The following is a 19,158-nucleotide window of genomic DNA, read 5'->3' on the forward strand; positions in this document are numbered from 1 at the left end:
CTGGGCCTGCATTTTGGAGCACAGCTGTTAAAATCCACCTCCTGAAATCAAGATTTAGGTTTTGCATGATTTCCCGTAATCGCACCATGCTGGGACGGTTCCTTGAAAGGGCATGGGCGATTTCCTTCCCCGTCCCTGAAACATTTCAAGCCTGTGTTCCATCTCTAATGACCTCGATGTCGTGGGACGTTAAATCCTAATCTTCCTTCTTTCCTATGCCCATCTCCTCTTCTCACCCTCTCTGCCCATTTTCTCCATGTTTTCTTTGGACTTCTCTCTCCCTACTCTTCTCCCACCTCCTCTTCCGTCTCTGTCCATTTACTCCCCCTTATCTCTCTGTCCATCTCCTCACCTCTCTCTCCCTGTCCCTCCACTCCTTCCCCCTCTCTCTGTCCCTCATTCTCTCTTCCCTGAGTCCATCCCCTCCTGCCCTTTCTCTGTCCATCCCCTCCTGCCTCCCTCTCTCCACATTTGTCTCCTTCTGCCTCACTTCCTCTTTGTCCATTCCCACCTCTATTGATATCAGTCTAGCTCCAGGCATGGCCACTCACACACATAGCTCCTGGAAAAGAAATAGACAACACAGGCTGACACAACTCCCACAATACACCTGTTGTGCAGGGCAGCCTACATAATTATTTTGCTTCTGACGAGTAGGCTGTGCTGCAGATCAAGTCAATAGGGCAACTGATACTGCTTCACCACAACAAGCCTGTTGTACAGAGCAGTCTATACGGAGGGGCTGAGAAACAAGTTTTTGCTCATACCGCCACTTATATTGGAACTGAGAGGTTATAAACCCCTCAGTGATGATACTTGGTAAGTGTGCTGTTTGTTTGCAAAATATAGTTGACATCGATCCAGGGACTTTGAGGGTAGATCCTGGACATACATATTTACATGCAATCTGCTTGTACATCTGATCGAAGGAATGTCCATAGAGACATCTTCCTGCATTATAAGCCGAAAAGTTAGGCAGAGAAACATGCCTTGGACCACAGTGTAATGCCCACACAACAAAAATCACCAGGGATATAAATACTGACCGGGCAAGTCTACACTGTGTTATTCTTTGGTTACTGCCATGCGTAATATGTTCCCATTTAGCATCAGAAACTTACCCTGAGAACTGTTCTAGATGGGAGGACGATGTCCTTAGAGGCATCGACGTCGAGATGCTGTGGCGCCACCTTGCTGGTACCGCCAAAGAGCCGGAGGTTATCGATGCGCGAACTGCCGACTCCTCCGGGACGACCGCCACCACCACCACCGCCGCCACCACCGCCGCCTTCCCCTCCTCCCGGATCGACAGTTCCTCCGCCCCCTCCGGCAGCTGCGCCTGCTGCTCCTGCAGCGCCGCCTCCGCCGCCCCCGCCTGGGCCAGTTGCAGTGCCAGCCTCCTTGGCGCCAGCCAGCTTGCCGATCCCTCGGCGCAGCAGTGGAGGAAGCTGTGACATGTGCCGGATGGGGGCGACCGGAGACACGTGATTGTGGTTGCTGGCTGCCGCCGACGGTGCTGGAGCCTGCAGCTGGTTGCGACTGGGCATCGCCGAGCTGTTCTGCTGGCCCTGCCAACACAGCACTTACTTCTGCACAAAGTTCTCCTTTTGCTGATTCACATCTCATGGTATTCAGGAGAGCGCAACGTACATGAGGATGGGTCTGCAAGACAGCTTCTCATACTGGTGGTCACAATGACCTGAAGAACTTGAAAGACTGATGCTCTAGATTTCTTGACCTCCAGACACTGTACTGTACATCGCTGTCATCAATATGAGTTAATAGCCTATCAAAATTTCTGTATAGGTGAACAGTGTATTAGATTGGTGGAACTTACCAACATATAGAAAACATTTTCAAAGGTACCATACAAGATATTATGCTGTAGCTGATTTAGCGTCTGAAAGGAATTAAATCTAATCTCTCAATAAATGGCGTTGTAATGGATAAAGTGACGGCTGGTTTGTTAATTATGCATATAGCTTAGGTTCATAAAGCAAACTGAACTTTGCTGCAACCATGAATGGCAATATGTGCATCTAGTGGTCTAAGTTTGTGTGATCATTAGCTGTAATTAGGTTATATCTCTTTAGAGAAACAAATTGAAGCTACTGGCGCTAGTGGATGTGGTTTCTAAACCTGATATTAATGCTGCGGAGAGATGTGTGCTCAAAATCTCCGTGAGCATTGAGGCAATCATCCCACCAACACACAGGTTAAAGATACCCGTTTGATGAAACAATGTGTCCTGCTGTGTGACAAAATGTCCGTAACTGCCAGGTACACATTCTCGTCCGAAAGGAATTCTTGACCCTCCAAGACCATTTCTAAGGGACCGAATGCGTGATAATCGCGTGGAGAGAGATGAGGAATAAATGGCGAATGCATCTCCGTAATGGATGAGGTTGGCCTCCCAGATCGACCAGCAGCTTGCATCGAACCTCGACCAGCACGAAACTTGGCGCACCTGTCCAAATCGGTTGTTTTCGACAGGCATACTGCCCCTTGAACGTTCTTCGATCTCCAAAAGATGTTTGCCGGAGTTCGCCCTTTGGGAGCTAAGAAAATAACAACAACACCTTGGTCCGGTATGGACACGTTTGGTACGTCGGAAATATCTGAATACCATACTGATCTCTTGCCTAAATGTCGGTGCTTATATAGCCGCATCGGAGTCGTGCTACTTTGCATATACACTTTGTAGCTACATCCTGAGACGGGAACTTTTTGATCATCCCTTATAATCTAATTCTTCTTTTTCCTGGCCTTATTCCGTGTTTACACGCGGTTGGAATGTTTATCTGGAATTGGCAATGTTAGTTGTAGAGGGTGGTCAGATGCCCTTGCTGTCCTACCTCCAAACTTATTTTCAGGAGACTTTCACTTTGGCGTTCTAGGAAGTCATTTCGCAATACCACCGAAGTATAAGTTATTAGAACAGAGACATGGAAACACGATGAGCTCTAGCACGTAAAATAGAAAGGAGTGGTAACTATCCCCTTCTTTCCCAATTAAAAAAACAGCGATGTTTGCGCTGTGAAATTTATGAGAAATAAGTGAAATGCTTTGCGTTTATCCAACCAAGCTGAGAGCATAATTTATTCAATATGTCAATTGCAAACGGTTAAGATGTCTATGAAACACACACAGAAAATCTACTATACTTCTTAACGTGACCTGTCTGCAGTAGCGAAGTTTCTACGATACTTCTGAATGAGAGCTGCCTGCACTAGTGATTTAAAATCTGCAGAGTGCTTACGGACAAACCTTCCGCCACAGCATACTCACTTGACCGTTGTAACCAACATACACTGTCTGATAAAAAAAGTGAATCTTCCAGAAAACAGGGTCAGGTATCAATGTAACTTCGTGTGCGTACACACCATCTGCAGGCATGTAAGTGATTAGAGTGGCAATTCTCTGCGACAGGTAGAACAACCAATAGAGCGCATTAATGCTGTTCATGTTTAGTGTTGTTACCACGGTTGGTAGGGTACTTGAGAGATGTGAACGGCTGCGATTTTGAGTGTTCACTGTGGAGGACGAGGAGAAGCCACGTACTCGTGTGAGACAGCAATATCAGTACCTGACGGGTTTTGAAAGGGTCCGTTTGGCTGGCTGGTCGAATTGTGCAGTACCAGATTTGTGGGATATTCAGATGTAACAGTGGCCCGAAGTTGGATTGCACGGGAACATGAAGGAAAGCATACTCATCATGAAGGTTCCAGTCGACGAAGTCTGACCACCACAAAGGAGAACTGTCGTAGTTTGCACCATGTATATCATAACCACTCTACATCTGTGCTTGCCGTCAGAGAATCTGTAATGCGTTTCCTGCAACAGTCTGTGTCATCCCGCACCACTGATCGTAGACCAGCAGCAGACGGACTGGGGAATTATCGTCCCATGCACCGGCTGCTGTTAACAACACAAACAGCTACTTTTGGTGTTGTGCCGTGACCGAGAAGTACGTACTGCCGATGAATGACATCGCATTGTGTTCCAAGACGTATCGCGGTTCTGTATGGCAGTACGTAGTATAACCATCCTAGGCGAATATGGTGGGGACTTGGAGAGAGGTCCCACTCTTCCAGTGTTTTGTTGTGACACAGCGGTGTTACTCCTAGCGTCATGGTGTGGGTATGACTGCAGGTCACGGCTGGTAGTGACTGAAGGATCTCAGACAGCACACCGGTATGTCACAGATATTATGAGTTACATATCATGTGATATTCTTGTGTTGACATTTTCCAGTAGGACGATGATAGTCCAGACAAGTCAAGTGTTTCTGTGACCTCCTGTGGCCAACAAGATGCCCAAATCTATCGCCGATAGAACACATGTCTAATGATCTCGGATGTCAACCATGTCTGAGTGACAGTGTCCAGGATATCAACGAGCACATTTAGCAGTTGTAGGCTATCTTACATCAGGACACGCTTCCTAATAGAGTCTGCGAGTGCAACCAGGTCAGAGGATGCAACGTCATACTGAAAGGTGGGTTAATACGGCCAAGTTCTTCGTGAGTTTGTAAGGTGGTCAAGTCACTTTGGTTTATGTTATCGATGTGCACGTCCGAGAGAAGGCAAGTTACGTTACTGTTAAAAAATCTTTGGTCTTGTCGTGGCACAGTCTTTGCCTCTGCGCAGACTGATACATTCTTAGTTGAAATGCGGTATGTGATAGACGTGTTCTGTAGTGCTGTGTTGACATGTGATTGTATCTTTTAGATGAAGATTGATTGATTGTAAAGGACGGCAAGAATAAATAAGATATACACTGAAGAGACAAAGAAACTGGTACAACTGCCTAATATCGTGTAGGGCCCCAGCGAGCACGAAGAAGTGCCGCAACACGGCGTGATATGGACTCGACTAATGTCTGAAGTAGCGCTGAAGGAAACTGACACCATCAGTCCTGCTGGGCTGTCCATAAATCAGTAAGAGTACAAGGGAGAATAGAGATCGCTTCTGAACATCTCGATGCAAGGCATTCCAAATATGCTCAATAATGTTCATGTCTGGGGAGTCTGTTGGCCAGCGGAAGTGTTTAAACTCAGAAGAGTGTTCTTGGAGCTAATCTGTACCAATTGTGGACGTGTGGGGTGTCGCATTGTCCTGCTGGAATTGCCCAAGTCTGTCAGAATGCACAATGGACATGAATGGATGCAGGTGATCAGACAGGATGCTTATGTACGTGTCACCTGTCAGAGTCGTATCTAGAGGTATCAGGGATCCCAAATCACTCCAACTGCACACGCCCCACACCATTACAGAGCCTCCACCAGTTTGATCAGTCCCGTACCGACATGCAGGGTCAATGGATTCATGAGGTTGTTTCCATACCCGTACACGTCCATCCACGCCATACAATTTGAAACGAGACATGTCCGACCAGGTAACATGTTTCCAGTCATCAACAGTCCAATGTCGGTGTTGATGAGCCCAGGCGATGCATAAAGCTTTGTGTCGTGCAGTCATCAAGGGTGCGCCTTCGGCTCCAAAAGCCAATATCGAAGATGTTTCGTTGAATAGTTCTCACGTGACACTTGTTGATGGTCCAGCATTGAAATCTGCAACAATCTGTGGAAGAGTTGCACTTCCATCACGTTGAACGATTCTCTTTAGTTGTCGTTGGTCCTGTTCTTGCAGGGTCTTTTTTCGGTCGTAGCGATGTCGGCGATTTAGTGTTTTACCGGATTCCTGAAATTCACGGTACACTCGTGAAATGGTCGTACGGGAAAATCCCCACTTCATCGCTATCCCGGAGATGCTGTGTTCCATCGCCCGTGCGCCGACGATAAAACCACGTTCAAAATCACTTAAATCTTGATAACCTACCACTGTAGTAGCAGCAACCGATATAACAACTACGCCAGACTCTTGTTGTCTTGTATAGGCGTTGCCTACTGCAGCGTCGTATTATACCTGTTTACTTACCTCTGTATTTGAATACGCATGCCTATACCAGTTTCTTTGGTGCTTCACTTTGTTTGTATATATATATATATTAGGAAGCGAAGATAATATATATTTTGAATACTATTATTATTTTTGAAGCGAAGACGTTTGAGGTAAGACGGCAGCACTGAGCATCTAGTTTGTAAAATTGATTATTGGGAGGTAGTTAACTTTATTCATTTGTTCAGAGCTGAGAGAAATACCACCTCACTTCCGTGAGTCATGCAGCAACATATTAATTGATTGAGCTGTTTGATTTTTATGGTAATTCTCTGTTAACATTGTGTCCATTTTAAACCATTGTTCATTTGTTAAACATAGTATTGCTTAGACCATTGTTATGCCTGAAGTTCACGCGAAGTTTTACTTTGTATTTTTGAATACATGCTTCATTCTAAAATCGTTGTCTTCGAACATGATTTTATAGGAATAATTACTCTCCCCAGCCCACCGTTTGTCATTACGCATTACCACAAGTAGAGTGCAACAGCTGGAAATTTTATTTAAAAATAGAAATCTAGCTTAGCCGCTGTCTGCTTCCTGTTTTACTGTTGTGCTTTCGAGAAATTCTCAACAATGTTGTCAAGACGCGATGTAACTGAAAATATTGATTAGGGCCGGATAATTGTTTTACACTACTGGCCATTAAAATTGCTACACCACGAAGATGACGTGCTACAGACGTGAAACTTAGGAAGAAGATGCTGTGATATGCAAATGATTAGCTTTTCAGAGCATTCACACAACTTGCTGACATGAGGAAAGTTTCCAACCGATTTCTCATACACAAACAGCAGTTGACCGGCGTTGCCTGGTGAAATGTTGTTGTGATGCCTCGTGTAAGGAGGAGAAAAGCGTACCATCACGTTTCCGACTTCGATAAAGGTTGGATTGTAGCCTGTAACGGATCGTGCAGCCACGTCTCGATCCCTGAGTCAACATACGGGGACGTTTGCAAGACCACAACCATCTGCATGAACAGTTCGACGACGTTTGCAACAGCATGGACTATCAGCTCGGTGACCATGTCTGCGGTTACCCTTGACGATGCATCACAGACAGGAGCGTCTGCGATGGTGTACTCAACTACGAACCTGGGTGCACGAATGGCAAAAAGTCATTTTTTCGGATGAATCCAGGTTCTGTTTACAGCATCATGATAGTCGCATCCGCGTTTGGCGACATCGCGGTGAACGCACTTTGGAAGCGTGCATTCGTCATCGCCATACTGGCATATCACACGGCGTGATGGTATGGGGTGCCATTGGTTACACGTCTCAATTACCTCTTGCTCGCATTGACGGCACTTTGAACAGTGAACGTTACACTTCAGATGTGTTACGACCCATGGCTCTACCCTTCATTCGATCCCTGCGAAACCCTACATTTCAGCAAGATAATGCACGACCGCAAGTTGCAGGTCCTGTACGGGCCTTTCTGGATACAGAAAATGTTCGACTACTGCCCTGGCCAGCACATTCTCCAGATCTCTCACCAATTGAAAACGTCTGGTCAATGGCTGCCGAGCAACTGGCTAGTCACAATACACCAGTCACTACTCTTGATGAACTGTGGTATCGTGTTGAAGCTGCATGGGGAGCTGTACCTGTACACGCCATCCAAGGTCTGTTTGACTCAGTGCCCAGGCGTATCAAGGCTGTCATTACGGCCAGAGGTGGTTGTTCTGGGTACTGTTTTCTCAGGATCTATGCACCCAAATTGCGTGAAAATGTAATCACATGTCAGTTCTAGTGTAATATATTTGTCCAATGAATATCCGTTTATCATCTGCATTTCTTCTTGATGTAGCAATTTTAATGGCCAGTAGTGTACTTCAGTTACGCATTTAATATAAAGACAAAGTGGCATCAGATCAGTTACAGTTCAGTTCGTTCAAATTAGATGCTGTTTAGTCAAAAGTTAGCATATGAGTTTAAGTTGGATAACAGTTTTTGGGAACATAGTTTCGATAATATTTTTACTTTTATAGAGTGTGTGGTGAAGTTCGGCTAAATTCTGTACGGAAACAAAATACAGTGGGAGGCTACAAGTTTGACTCGTTTCTGTTCTTACTACAATAACATCATTCATTCTCTCAACCCGTGAAGTTTCGTTTCACTTCCTCTTGCCGTTCTCGGTGCTTCACTTCTTTTGTCAGGCAGTGAATGTTGGCGAAAAATATTCTATTATGAGCACCTGAATGGTCACTCAACGCGTATTCCTACTGTATGTCCGGAACGCACACGCCTTCAAATCGTAAAATTTACATTGTCATCACGAAAATTCCCAAAGGATTTATTTATTTAATGTTCCGTGGAACCAAATTAAGGAGAAGTCTCCATGGTCATGGAACGAGTCAATACATGAAATTATAACACGATAGTAGAAATAGATAAAATGAAATATAAGAAACATATTCAGGTGACAAGTCGTAAGTTTAAATAAAGAAAATCAACAATGTAACACTGGAATTTGCTTATTTTTTCAGCTCTTCCAGGAGCTCCTCGACAGAATAGAAGGAGTGAGCCATGAGGAAGCTCTTCAGTTTAGACTTAAAAGTGTTTCTGCTACTGCTAAGATTTTTGAGTTCTTGTGGTAGCTTATTGAAAATGAATGCAGCAGACTACTGCACTCCTTTCTGAACGAGAGTCAAGGAAGTGCATTCCATATGCAGATTTGATTTCTGCCTAGTATTAACTGAGTGAAAGCTGTTAACTCTTGGGAATCAGCTAATATTGCCAACAACAAACGACATTAAAGAAAATATATACTGTGAGGGCAATGTCAGAATTCCCAGGCTGTTGAATAGGGGTCGACAAGATGTTCTCGAATTTACACCACATATAGCTCGAACAGCCCGTTTTTGAGCCAAAAATACCCTTTTTGAATCAGAAGAATTACCCCAAAAAATAATACCATACGAAATAAACGTTTGAAAATATGCGAAGTAGACTACTTTTCGTGTTGAACTGTCACTTATTTCAGATGCTGTTCTAATGGTAAATAAAGCAGCATTTAGTTTCGGAACAAGATCCTGAACATGGGACTTCCACAACAGCTTACTATCTATCCGAACGTCTACGAACTTGAACTGTTCCGTCTCGCTTATAATATGCCCATTCTGTCTGAACAAAATATTAGTTCTTGTTGAATTGTGAGTTAGAAACTGTAAAAACTGTGTCTTACTGTGATTTAGCATCAAATTATTTTGCACAAGCCACAACTTATTTCATGAACTACATTATTTGGTACTGTTTCAATATTACACACAAGATCCTTCACTACCAAACTAGTGTCATCAGCAAACAGAAATATTTCTGAATCACCTGTAATACTAGAAGGCATATCATTTACATAAATAAGAAACAGCAGTGGCCCCAGCACCGACCCTTGGGGAACGCCTCACTTAACAGTGCCCCATTGGGACTGAACATCACTACCACTCTCAATATTGCGGAGAATTACCTTTTGCTTTCTGTTCTTAAAGTAAGAGGCGAACCAATTGTAAGCTACTCCCCATACTCCATAATGGTCCACCTTCTGCAGAAATATTTTGTGGTCAACACTGTCAAAAGCCTTCGTGAAATCAAAGAAAACACCTAGCGTTCGCAACCTTTTATTTAATCCGTCCAAAACTTCACAGAGAAAAGAGAATATAGCATTTTCAGTTGTTAAACCATTTATAAAACCAAACTGCACATTTGACAGCCATCCGGTAGATAGAGTATGCTCACATTGACAAACAAGCAGAAGCAGAACCCGAAGACAAGTAATGGACATTACACGAAAGGCAACGTGCGCGGCAGTGTGCGCTCGCCTACCTGCGTGCCGAGGGGCGGCGGCGCCGCTCGCTCGGTGTCTCGCTTCTTGTGGCGCCAGTGCTTGTCGTAGCGGATGCCGAACAGCACCACGAAGTACTCGATGAGGGCGAAGAAGACGAACAGAGTGCACGATATCAGCCACACCTCGATGCACTTCAGCTCCAGCGCTGGCGGCGAGTTGTTCCTGTCACACAGCACAACACACCACACCAGCTGCACGTGCCCTCTTGCTAAGAGGTTCGCGCTTGCGTCCGGCACGGCCAAGTCGCAACATGTTATTGGCTTATTTATCACTAACGGAAGGCATTTTATACAAACATTCAAAACATGCAAACTGGATTATTGTTTACTAATTGATAGCAACTGCGATTAATAGCACCGAAATGTCCGCCCCCGGTAGCTGAGTGGTCAGAGCGACAGTATGTCAATCCTCAGGGCCCGGGTTCGATTCCCGGCTGGGTCGGAGATTTTCTCCGCTCAGGAACTGGGTGTTGTGTTGTTCTAATCATCATCATTTGATCCCCAGCGAGGCGTAAGCCACCGAAGTGGCGTCAAATCGAAAGACCTGCACCCGGCGAACGGTCTGCCCGACGGGAGGCCCTAGTCACACGACATTTATTTAGCACCGAAGTGGTCATTCACAGGGAGACCTTGATAACGTTAAGGCATCTAATGAATAAATATTTGAGGATGGCATCTGTTCTTTCGGACATGTCCGAAAGAACAGATGCCATCTTCATATCGTTATGGCTAACCGGTTGATGACCTTCTTCAGTGTGGATGCACACGATTTGCCTGAACTCTTACGGGACTCGGTGGATTGTCTACCGTGAGTAATGGGTATAATGGCAGGGACACTACGAATGTAGTGTGTGGACCATAAGTTGAGAATGTGGGTCTCACGGGGAGCACTCCGGCGTTAAATCCCTGCAGTCGCGCTATTTTCTGTGCCCTCGGTGGCTTAGATGGATTTGCTGGCACGGTACCTAGGCGTGTTCGGTCAGAGGGTTAGCTGCCCTCTGTAATAAAAAATACTGAGTGAATGGATCAACGAACAACCTCAACGGGCGTCAGGGGACGTCCGCCACGAACAGTTGATACGAACTATAACGGGCGAAATGAGATTAAAAAAAAAAAAAAAGAAGATGGATAGAGCGTCTGTCATGTAAGCAGGAGATCCCGGGTTCGAGTCCCGGTCGGGGCACATTTTCAACTGTCCCCGTTGATATATATCAACGCCCGTCAGCAGCTAATGGTATTAGTTTAATTGTAATTTCATGATGAATAGATGCAGGGTATCTAAAAAAAGACCCATTTCATTTTTTGAACAATTTACATTTATTAGTGGACGCATGATACAAAACAGAAACAAACCGAAAAATGCTCACAACAGCTTTTTTTGCAATAGAGTGTTGTTACGTGTTGTTGAGCCACTACAATTGCTTTAATTTCTTTATGACTTGATTATAAAACGCTTCCCACTAAGGCAAAATGGGAATTTCGGAAATAAATGTGTGTCGATAGAATGGACGTGGCCTAGATGTTGGATGCTAGTAAACGCATTGACACTGATGGAAATGTGAGCACCTTGAGCGAACGCTGCCATACTGATACTGCAGTATTTCCGGCCCCGAGCGAAATGTTGATTAAAATTTGTTGGGTATTGGGTGAGTTCACTTTGATGAAAATATCGCTGCCGCTGAAAAAAGACTAGTACATATGCCTAGTAGGACGGACGCATCGTTCTAGGGCAGCGTACACAATGAACGTAACACAGAATAGGAAATAAAGGTATATTACGCATCTTTGGTAACGCTATTGACAGAAATTGTAGAATGCAGGTCTAGCCTATATGTCCTGCGTGACTACAGTTCCATGATAATTAATTAAATAATGTTCTCTGCACTAAAGTTGGAAGAAAGCTAATCTTCTGTCCTAATGTACAGCTCTAAGAAGAGTTGCAAACTAAAAGAACTCAGTTAAATCTCTACGTAGGCGGTCTCTGTCCATGCACGAAAATTTGATTCACAGTTTTGTTTCCACTAGAGACTAACTACTGTCTATCCATTGATAACTGTTTCTATCTCGTTCGACGACCTGAAGACTTAAAGACAAGACGAACGTTCTGCAGTAACTCCCTAGTAGGTCTCGAACCGTTTACAATTTGCAGCTAACAACTTCTGCTCGTGCACGATTACTTAAGCGCGCGTCTCTCTTACTGTTTTCGGTGTTTATCCAGGGGGCTGTATGAAGGGCTTATTTCAACCGTGGTACAAGTCCATTTTTGTTCATTGTGAGACACAGAGTCCCAAAATTAAATGAGCGCTGAAAAATCTGCAGTTGAAGTACCAGAAATATCCAAGCATATGGCTTCTTGCTAGAGATGAACCTTTCGTTCTGTTTGTTTGGATCATTAATTGTAGAAGCATTATAGGCAGAAAAGTGGAGGTAATGAGCTTGTACCACTATTGAAATAAGCCCTTCATATTCTCGCAGGCAGCGTGATTGCTTTGCTCGCAGTGATGCTCCTGCTGCTGATAGACGTCCACTGTACTTCTGATATCAACAGTCGCAACCTCTTCTTGCGTGGTATCTCAGTACGCCACAAAATTTCGACCTTATATACTTTCAGTACAGAAAAAAGACATCTGTATCAAAAGAAAAACGGTGTGAGTATATAATAGCTGTTGGATGCGACTAACGTTACTGGATTTTTGTAACTATAGTTCGCAACACAGTATCACCAAACGAAGTGTATCCACCGCTTATCGCCATCTTTCGGACTTGAGAAAGGTCGAATCATTGCCAGGAGAGTCGCGTTAGCATCGCACCAACAGATCGCAAGTATAGGTAGCTGTAGGGCATTGTCTGTAAAACGAGTGGTGACGAGGTGGGCTCTGGATAAGAGTTTGGGAAGATAAAAAGACACGAATATTTCTGGAAGAACTACCTTGCAAGAAGATCGTAGGATTGTTCGATTGGGTCTGCAGAGTAGAAAGATGACAACAGTTAAACTCCGAAAACAGTCTGCTGTGTGTCAGTACGAACCGTCTGGAATAGATTTCTAGAAACTGAGTTGAGATCTCGAGCTTCACTCGTCGTTTAACTGTAACATCATACCAAACGCAACAGAGACTTACAAGGTGTACATCCACCTTCTGTTTGTGACGGTCAGATTGACGCTAATGTATCCGTAGAGGACCGAAATATCACAGTAAGTCCCCTCTTGTCATGACCTTTATAACAAGTGTACCAAATGACATATTCCAGCAGGATAACGCAAGAATATACGTTACAGTTCACACTAAAACCGCCTTGAGCATTGTTTGTATTCTTGTTTGTCCTGCCCAGTCTCATGACTTGTTACTTATAGAGTATATCTGGAATGCGGAAACCTAGCAATCTCCATAATCAACGTTGCCATGTGATTCAGGCATGGCAAGAAATTTCTCAAGATGACATTCGCGGACTGTTTTCTCTCATGCCACAGCCAACAGAACACTGTATTCGTGCCTTTGGGGGTCACGTCTCATACAAATGTTAATGAACGACATCGTTTCCGAATGGAATAGAATTTAATCATGTAATACCCATTATGTGATCAACATCTCCTTGAAGTAGGAGAAATGTCGGACTGGTACTTAGTGCTGTAACACTTTACATTTTCATCGATGTGTTGATAATCTCAGTCTGAGGGATGATGGCATCCGTGCAACGTGCTTCAGTTAAACAAATGTGGGACAGTGATTGCGGTCAGCGTGGTTTTCGTCAGCGCTTTGAAATTATTTCGCCTGTGGAGAAAAGCACTCGTCGTTAGTATCGCCGGTCTGAAGTGAAAGGATGTGTATGCAAAGACAAAAGACCAGATGGACCTCCAAATTTTGATGAAAGAATTAAGAGGTTTGGGAAGCTATTAAGTCGAACCTGCGAAAGCCTTCTCGGCACACAAGCAGAGAACTTCGTTCCCCATACGACTATCTGGCGAGTGTTATGGCGATATTTGATCTACAAACCATACTGACCACAATTAGTGTAAGCTCTTCTTGTTGGTGATAAAAGAAAAGTCTTGAAATCAGCAATGCTCTGTTACAGGACTGGAAGACGAGACATTTCTATGATGACACATTTCAATGATGAAAATAATTTTCATCTTAAGATTAAACTTAACCGTCATAGCATGCACAGATGGGGACTCGAGAATTCTCAATAAATCGATGAGTGTGAAAGTGAATTGGCTAAAGTGAATTCGTTTTTGTCTTATGAAAAGGAGTGTGGCTCAGTTCTTTTGAGGATAACACAGTGACTAGGATTAGCCGTCTTGAAATGCTGTAAATGTAGATTTTTCCACACCATAAGAGTAAATAACGATATCATATTCCATGAGAACGGATCTCCAGCATACGGCACAACAGCCTACAACAGTTTCTCAGTGGTACAGTACCTCAGCGCTGGATTGGGAGCATAGGGTTAGATGCACTTATCTACATTTCTGGTATTCAAGATCTCCAGACATGACCTCTTACAACTTTTTACTGTGGGGATATGGAAAAAAAAGTCTTCTCTCACCTGTCGCTCGTGGCGTAAATGATCTCAAAGACCGGATAACAAGACGAATGAAATTTTTACCGATTAAAAAAATCTTACTGTAAGTACAAGACGAATTCAGCCCTTGCGAAATTTACAAAACCTTAGCAAAAACCACAGTCCTGTGTTAGGGATATCACGGAAATGTGGTCTCGTAGCATTTTCCGACACCACCATCGGCCAAGACGTAATTATGGGCTACGAAAATCGGACGAAATCAGTAAAGGTAAAAAAAATTACGTTAGCAATGGTTAAAATAGATCTTCCTGTTAAAAATAATTTACTTACTATGCATTCTGCAAATATCAAAGAAAATAAAAGATCTTTAGGGTGTGGTGGCATTTTTAACATGTCACTATTATGAAGTAAGTGTCCATCAAAATTTATAAATTTTTGAAATAAGGTAATTATTTTTGAAAGATTCTGTACTTTGCAAAAATTTCAAGATATCGAAAGAAGTTTTAGGACGAGTTACTAATGGCGGCTACGAATCATCATGTAACACTGTATCCCAATAGCACTGGGATGCCGAGAGGCTCCGTTGGAGAGTGATGGGTGAACAGTGGCACGTGTTGGAATTCAGTAAAGGATGATTCGTTGGGCTGACATATCTGCTAGTTATGTCTGGGAAGACGTCTACTAGTGGAATGAAAGAGGGTTGCTATATCGACATTCACATTATCGTCAAGGTGGGGAAACGACAAAACCTTGGTGCTACTCTGGGGGCCTGCAGAGATATGACAGTCAGGCAAGGAAGGAATGCCATTTAGAGCCACAGGAAACAAATAATGAAATTCACTCTATTAGATAGAATACGACAGAAGAATATAATATTTTGTACAAATAGTAAGATCAAGCACAGGTGTGTTTCGTGACTGGTTGATAGCAGTTCTAATTAGTAGTATTACAGTATTCGGTAATGTGATCACTGCTAATACACTGCCTGACAATAACTGTCCTAGTTGGCACCCGACATCTTGGACAGTGGCACTGAGACAGAGTTGAAATCCGAGTTGGTCCCAAACCTGTTCTATAAATGGCAAATCGGGGGCTCTTGCTGGCAATGGGAGTACGTCGACATATCACTGGCAGTTCATAGAATCAAGTGCCAGTTGCGGACGGGCATCTTTCTGTTTAAAAATGATGCCACGATATGTTACAGGAGATGTAACACATGGGGATGCAGGATGCCAATGACGTGCACTTGTGCCATGACAGTTCCCGCAATCAGTACCAGCAGTAGACTGATGTCATACACGATGGCTCCTCACACTATAGCATCAGGAGTAACAGCGCTGTGCCTCTTCAGTCATCGGAAGAATGTGACCTCTTCCAAGGTGGCCGCCACATTTGCCTTTTTCGGGGCCTACTGTAACTGTAACCATGGCCGATATGTTAGTTTGACCAGTAATACTATTTTATGATATGATACGGGTACCATAGCCAGAAAACTTCCACAGTAACTGACTCTGGCCACAAAAGCCTACACATACGTATTTGTAAAGAGTTCAATGTACATATTTTTCGTCCTAAGTGCCACAGTCACACATTTATTGAAAGACAATTGCATTTACCACCCTAGCTGTTGCACAATCACTCTCATTTATACCATGATTAGCTGATATCGACTGATGGTAATTTTCAAGTCTGTAGTCCTATACTCGAAAATTTATACCAACGTCCTTTGTGCAAGTATACAAGTGTACATCTGTCATTTTACTACGTAACTGCTGTTGTAGTAAACCCGAGTAATAACGATGTTCCATATTCGTCTACGCTTTAAAGTAACGTTGTTGCTGCAGTGATTCACATATGTAAACATAAAAACTGATAATATATTACACAGAGTATTGTTCTACCTGGGTTGATTCGACACTGTCTTGTTTACAGTAAACAGCTGTTCGAAGATACTGACAAACTGTCACCACTGCCCGGCTGATTACACCTGCAGGTAAGTGCCAGCAACATGGTGCCTCTCTAGTCTCGTATCTTTCATTGTTATGGACTCCATCTTGCATGCACAAATATGTTCATGCTCACGTCATGTCATACGAAAAAAAAAAACATTCTACAAAATGAAGTCAGAACTTCAAAACAAAGTATCCTCATACATCAAATGAAAAATTTTCGCGAGCTTGACGAGTTTGTAATTGCAGACTGTCTGGGCACTTATTTTCAGCAACTGTAGTCCCTCTACCGCAGATTACTTACTTTTTGTGAATAGTTTAACTTACACTCTCTTCCTGAACATGTGTGAGTATATGTTATGGGCACGGAGATGTTTGAATACGTTTAGGAACGTAGAGATTTAAATTGATGAAAATATTGCATTCATGCAAGAGGTTTTTCATGGGAGTGTTAAGGAGACATTTTGCTGGTAGTTATAGTAAGTGATTAGGCTATATGTCAAACGCACTTCTATGTGAGATGTCTAATTACGGGCAATGTGTAGTGCCGTGATGTGTGTAGCGGAATCTTAGCGTATTTAATTTAGTCTGCTAGGGGAGCGTTGATTTTATGTATTGCAACAAGTTGATCATTTTTTTAAGAGTGGTTACTAGACCAGGATAATTGATATGTTTTTAACGTGAAGCAGAGCAACAAGTGAGAAAGAGTGTGTACATACTTGTGTAATGTTGTAGGATGCGATATAGATCCCACACTCTTATCCTTAGGAGATGGTTTACCATTGTTCCTGTGTGGAAAAGTGAATGTCGTGTTACATGGACTAGCTCTACATAGGGGCTCAGTGGGAGAGCATAGAAAATTTTGCAGGAAGCAGTGAGTGGACTCAGAAAAGTGGACCGAAGAGTGAATGCTGTGTGGCAGCGAAACTGCCAACGTTCTTCCTGCTGAAGACCGCTGCCGTGGGGGCAAGCGTCGAACCGTTGCCCTCCTAGTCACCGGGACGCGTGACGAAGGCCAGCGCGCAACATGCGTTTCAGGTGGGCGGGACGAACTGACCCCCCAGCAATGTAATAAAAACATACTTCCGCCACATCTGACCAGCTATTGTCATGTTTATGACGCCACTTCTCGCCAGCGTGGGACGCGAGGTCCACCGTTGACTACCTCCGTGGAAAAGGTACGGGGGGGGGGTTTGACACCGGGGAGCGCCACTAGACGACAGTGTGCACCTTAACTGGTCTAGCTTGTTATAGTAATAATAATAATAATAATAATAATAATAATAATAATAATAATAATGAGTTTGAGTTTACATGAACGCCGTCTCTCTTGCTGCAGCCACCTTCTCCTCATTCTGGCTTCCTGGACCCCACGCCAATCCATCGAACCTACAACGCCCAGGGTGTGAGAGCCCCGCCATCCTAATCACTAAGGAAAGGCTCTTCTTCTCTCTGTAGCAGCAGTCATTGCAGTCCCCGACCCGCTAGAGTAAGTTACACGTGTCGGCCCACGCTAAGACCTTTGTGCAACAAGGAAGGCTCGTTGTCGGAAGAGAGTACGTATTCTAGATTTCCTGCATACATAGTTTTTATGCAGAATGGACAACGGATGGATCAAAGGGTGCTACTGAAAAGGCGCGAAGTCTGGAGACGTACTCCAAAGTTGAAATACGTGGGACAGTAAGATTCGTGTGGGCAAAACGTCTAAATTTCACACAGATGCACCGTAAAGTTCTGGAGGTATAAGGACCAAATGCAATGGCGCGTCCAGTCGTAGTGAATTAGTGCCAAGAATTTGACCAAGATCGCACGGACGTCGGTGATGCTGATGGGGAAGTCTAGACTTTGTAACGTACGATTTTTCAGTAAGCTAAAGAATATATAGGGTCAAAGGGGGTTTAGCAACCATGAAGACATTCACAGAGCGGTTTTCGAATGGCTCCGGAATCAAGGAGCCAGTTTCTATCGTAGAGGATTTGAAACGCTCCGACTGTTGTTTACTGAGACGTGGTTACTACGTTAAAAATATTGTCATGTATCCCTGTCACTTTAATAGTGTAGCATTCAGTAAAAGTTACTTGTCCTGCCAAAATATGTGTAACTTACTGTTTGATGTCCCCTCATACATGTACGACATGACGCGAGCGTGAGCATGTTTGTGTGTGCGAGATAGTGGATAAATGTTTACAATTTTAAACACACCGACAGAGTAAATACACTCCTGGAAATGGAAAAAAGAACACATTGACACCGGTGTGTCAGACCCACCATACTTGCTCCGGACACTGCGAGAGGGCTGTACAAGCAATGATCACACGCACGGCACAGCGGACACACCAGGAACCGCGGTGTTGGCCGTCGAATGGCGCTAGCTGCGCAGCATTTGTGCACCGCCGCCGTCAGTGTCAGCCAGTTTGCCGTGGCATACGGAGCTCCATCGCAGTCTTTAACACTGGTAGCATGCCGCGACAGCGTGGACGTGAACCGTATGTGCAGTTGACGGACTTTGAGTGAGGGCGTATAGTGGGCATGCGGGAGGCCGGGTGGACGTACCGCCGAATTGCTCAACACGTGGGGCGTGAGGTCTCCACAGTACATCGATGTTGTCGCCAGTGGTCGGCGGAAGATGCACGTGCCCATCGACCTGGGACTGGACCGCAGCGACGCACGGATGCACGCCAAGACCGTAGGATCCTACATAGTGCCGTAGGGGACCGCACCGCCACTTCCCAGCAAATTAGGGACACTGTTGCTCCTGGGGTATCGGCGAGGACCATTCGCAACCGTCTCCATGAAGCTGGGCTACGGTCCCGCACACCGTTAGGCCGTCTTCCGCTCACGCCCCAACATCGTGCAGCCCGCCTCCAGTGGTGTCGCGACAGGCGT

At 44.3% G+C, this 19,158-nt stretch overlaps 1 protein-coding gene across 1 annotated transcript in view; it reads right to left on the bottom strand.

The window, feature by feature from the left end:
- LOC126090553 (glycine receptor subunit alpha-4-like) overlaps positions 1-19,158 on the bottom strand; it is a 71,852-nt gene that overhangs the window by 14,964 nt on the left and 37,730 nt on the right. Inside the window, exons 7-8 of the mRNA XM_049906998.1 lie at positions 9,782-9,965; positions 1,122-1,568 (exon numbers count right to left, since the gene is read on the bottom strand). Of these exons, the coding sequence (XP_049762955.1) occupies positions 1,122-1,568; positions 9,782-9,965 (631 nt within the window). The remainder of the gene's footprint in view (positions 1-1,121; positions 1,569-9,781; positions 9,966-19,158) is intronic.

The sequence above is a fragment of the Schistocerca cancellata genome, chromosome 1 (genome assembly GCF_023864275.1).
Source record: "Schistocerca cancellata isolate TAMUIC-IGC-003103 chromosome 1, iqSchCanc2.1, whole genome shotgun sequence".
NCBI lineage: Eukaryota > Metazoa > Arthropoda > Insecta > Orthoptera > Acrididae > Schistocerca > Schistocerca cancellata.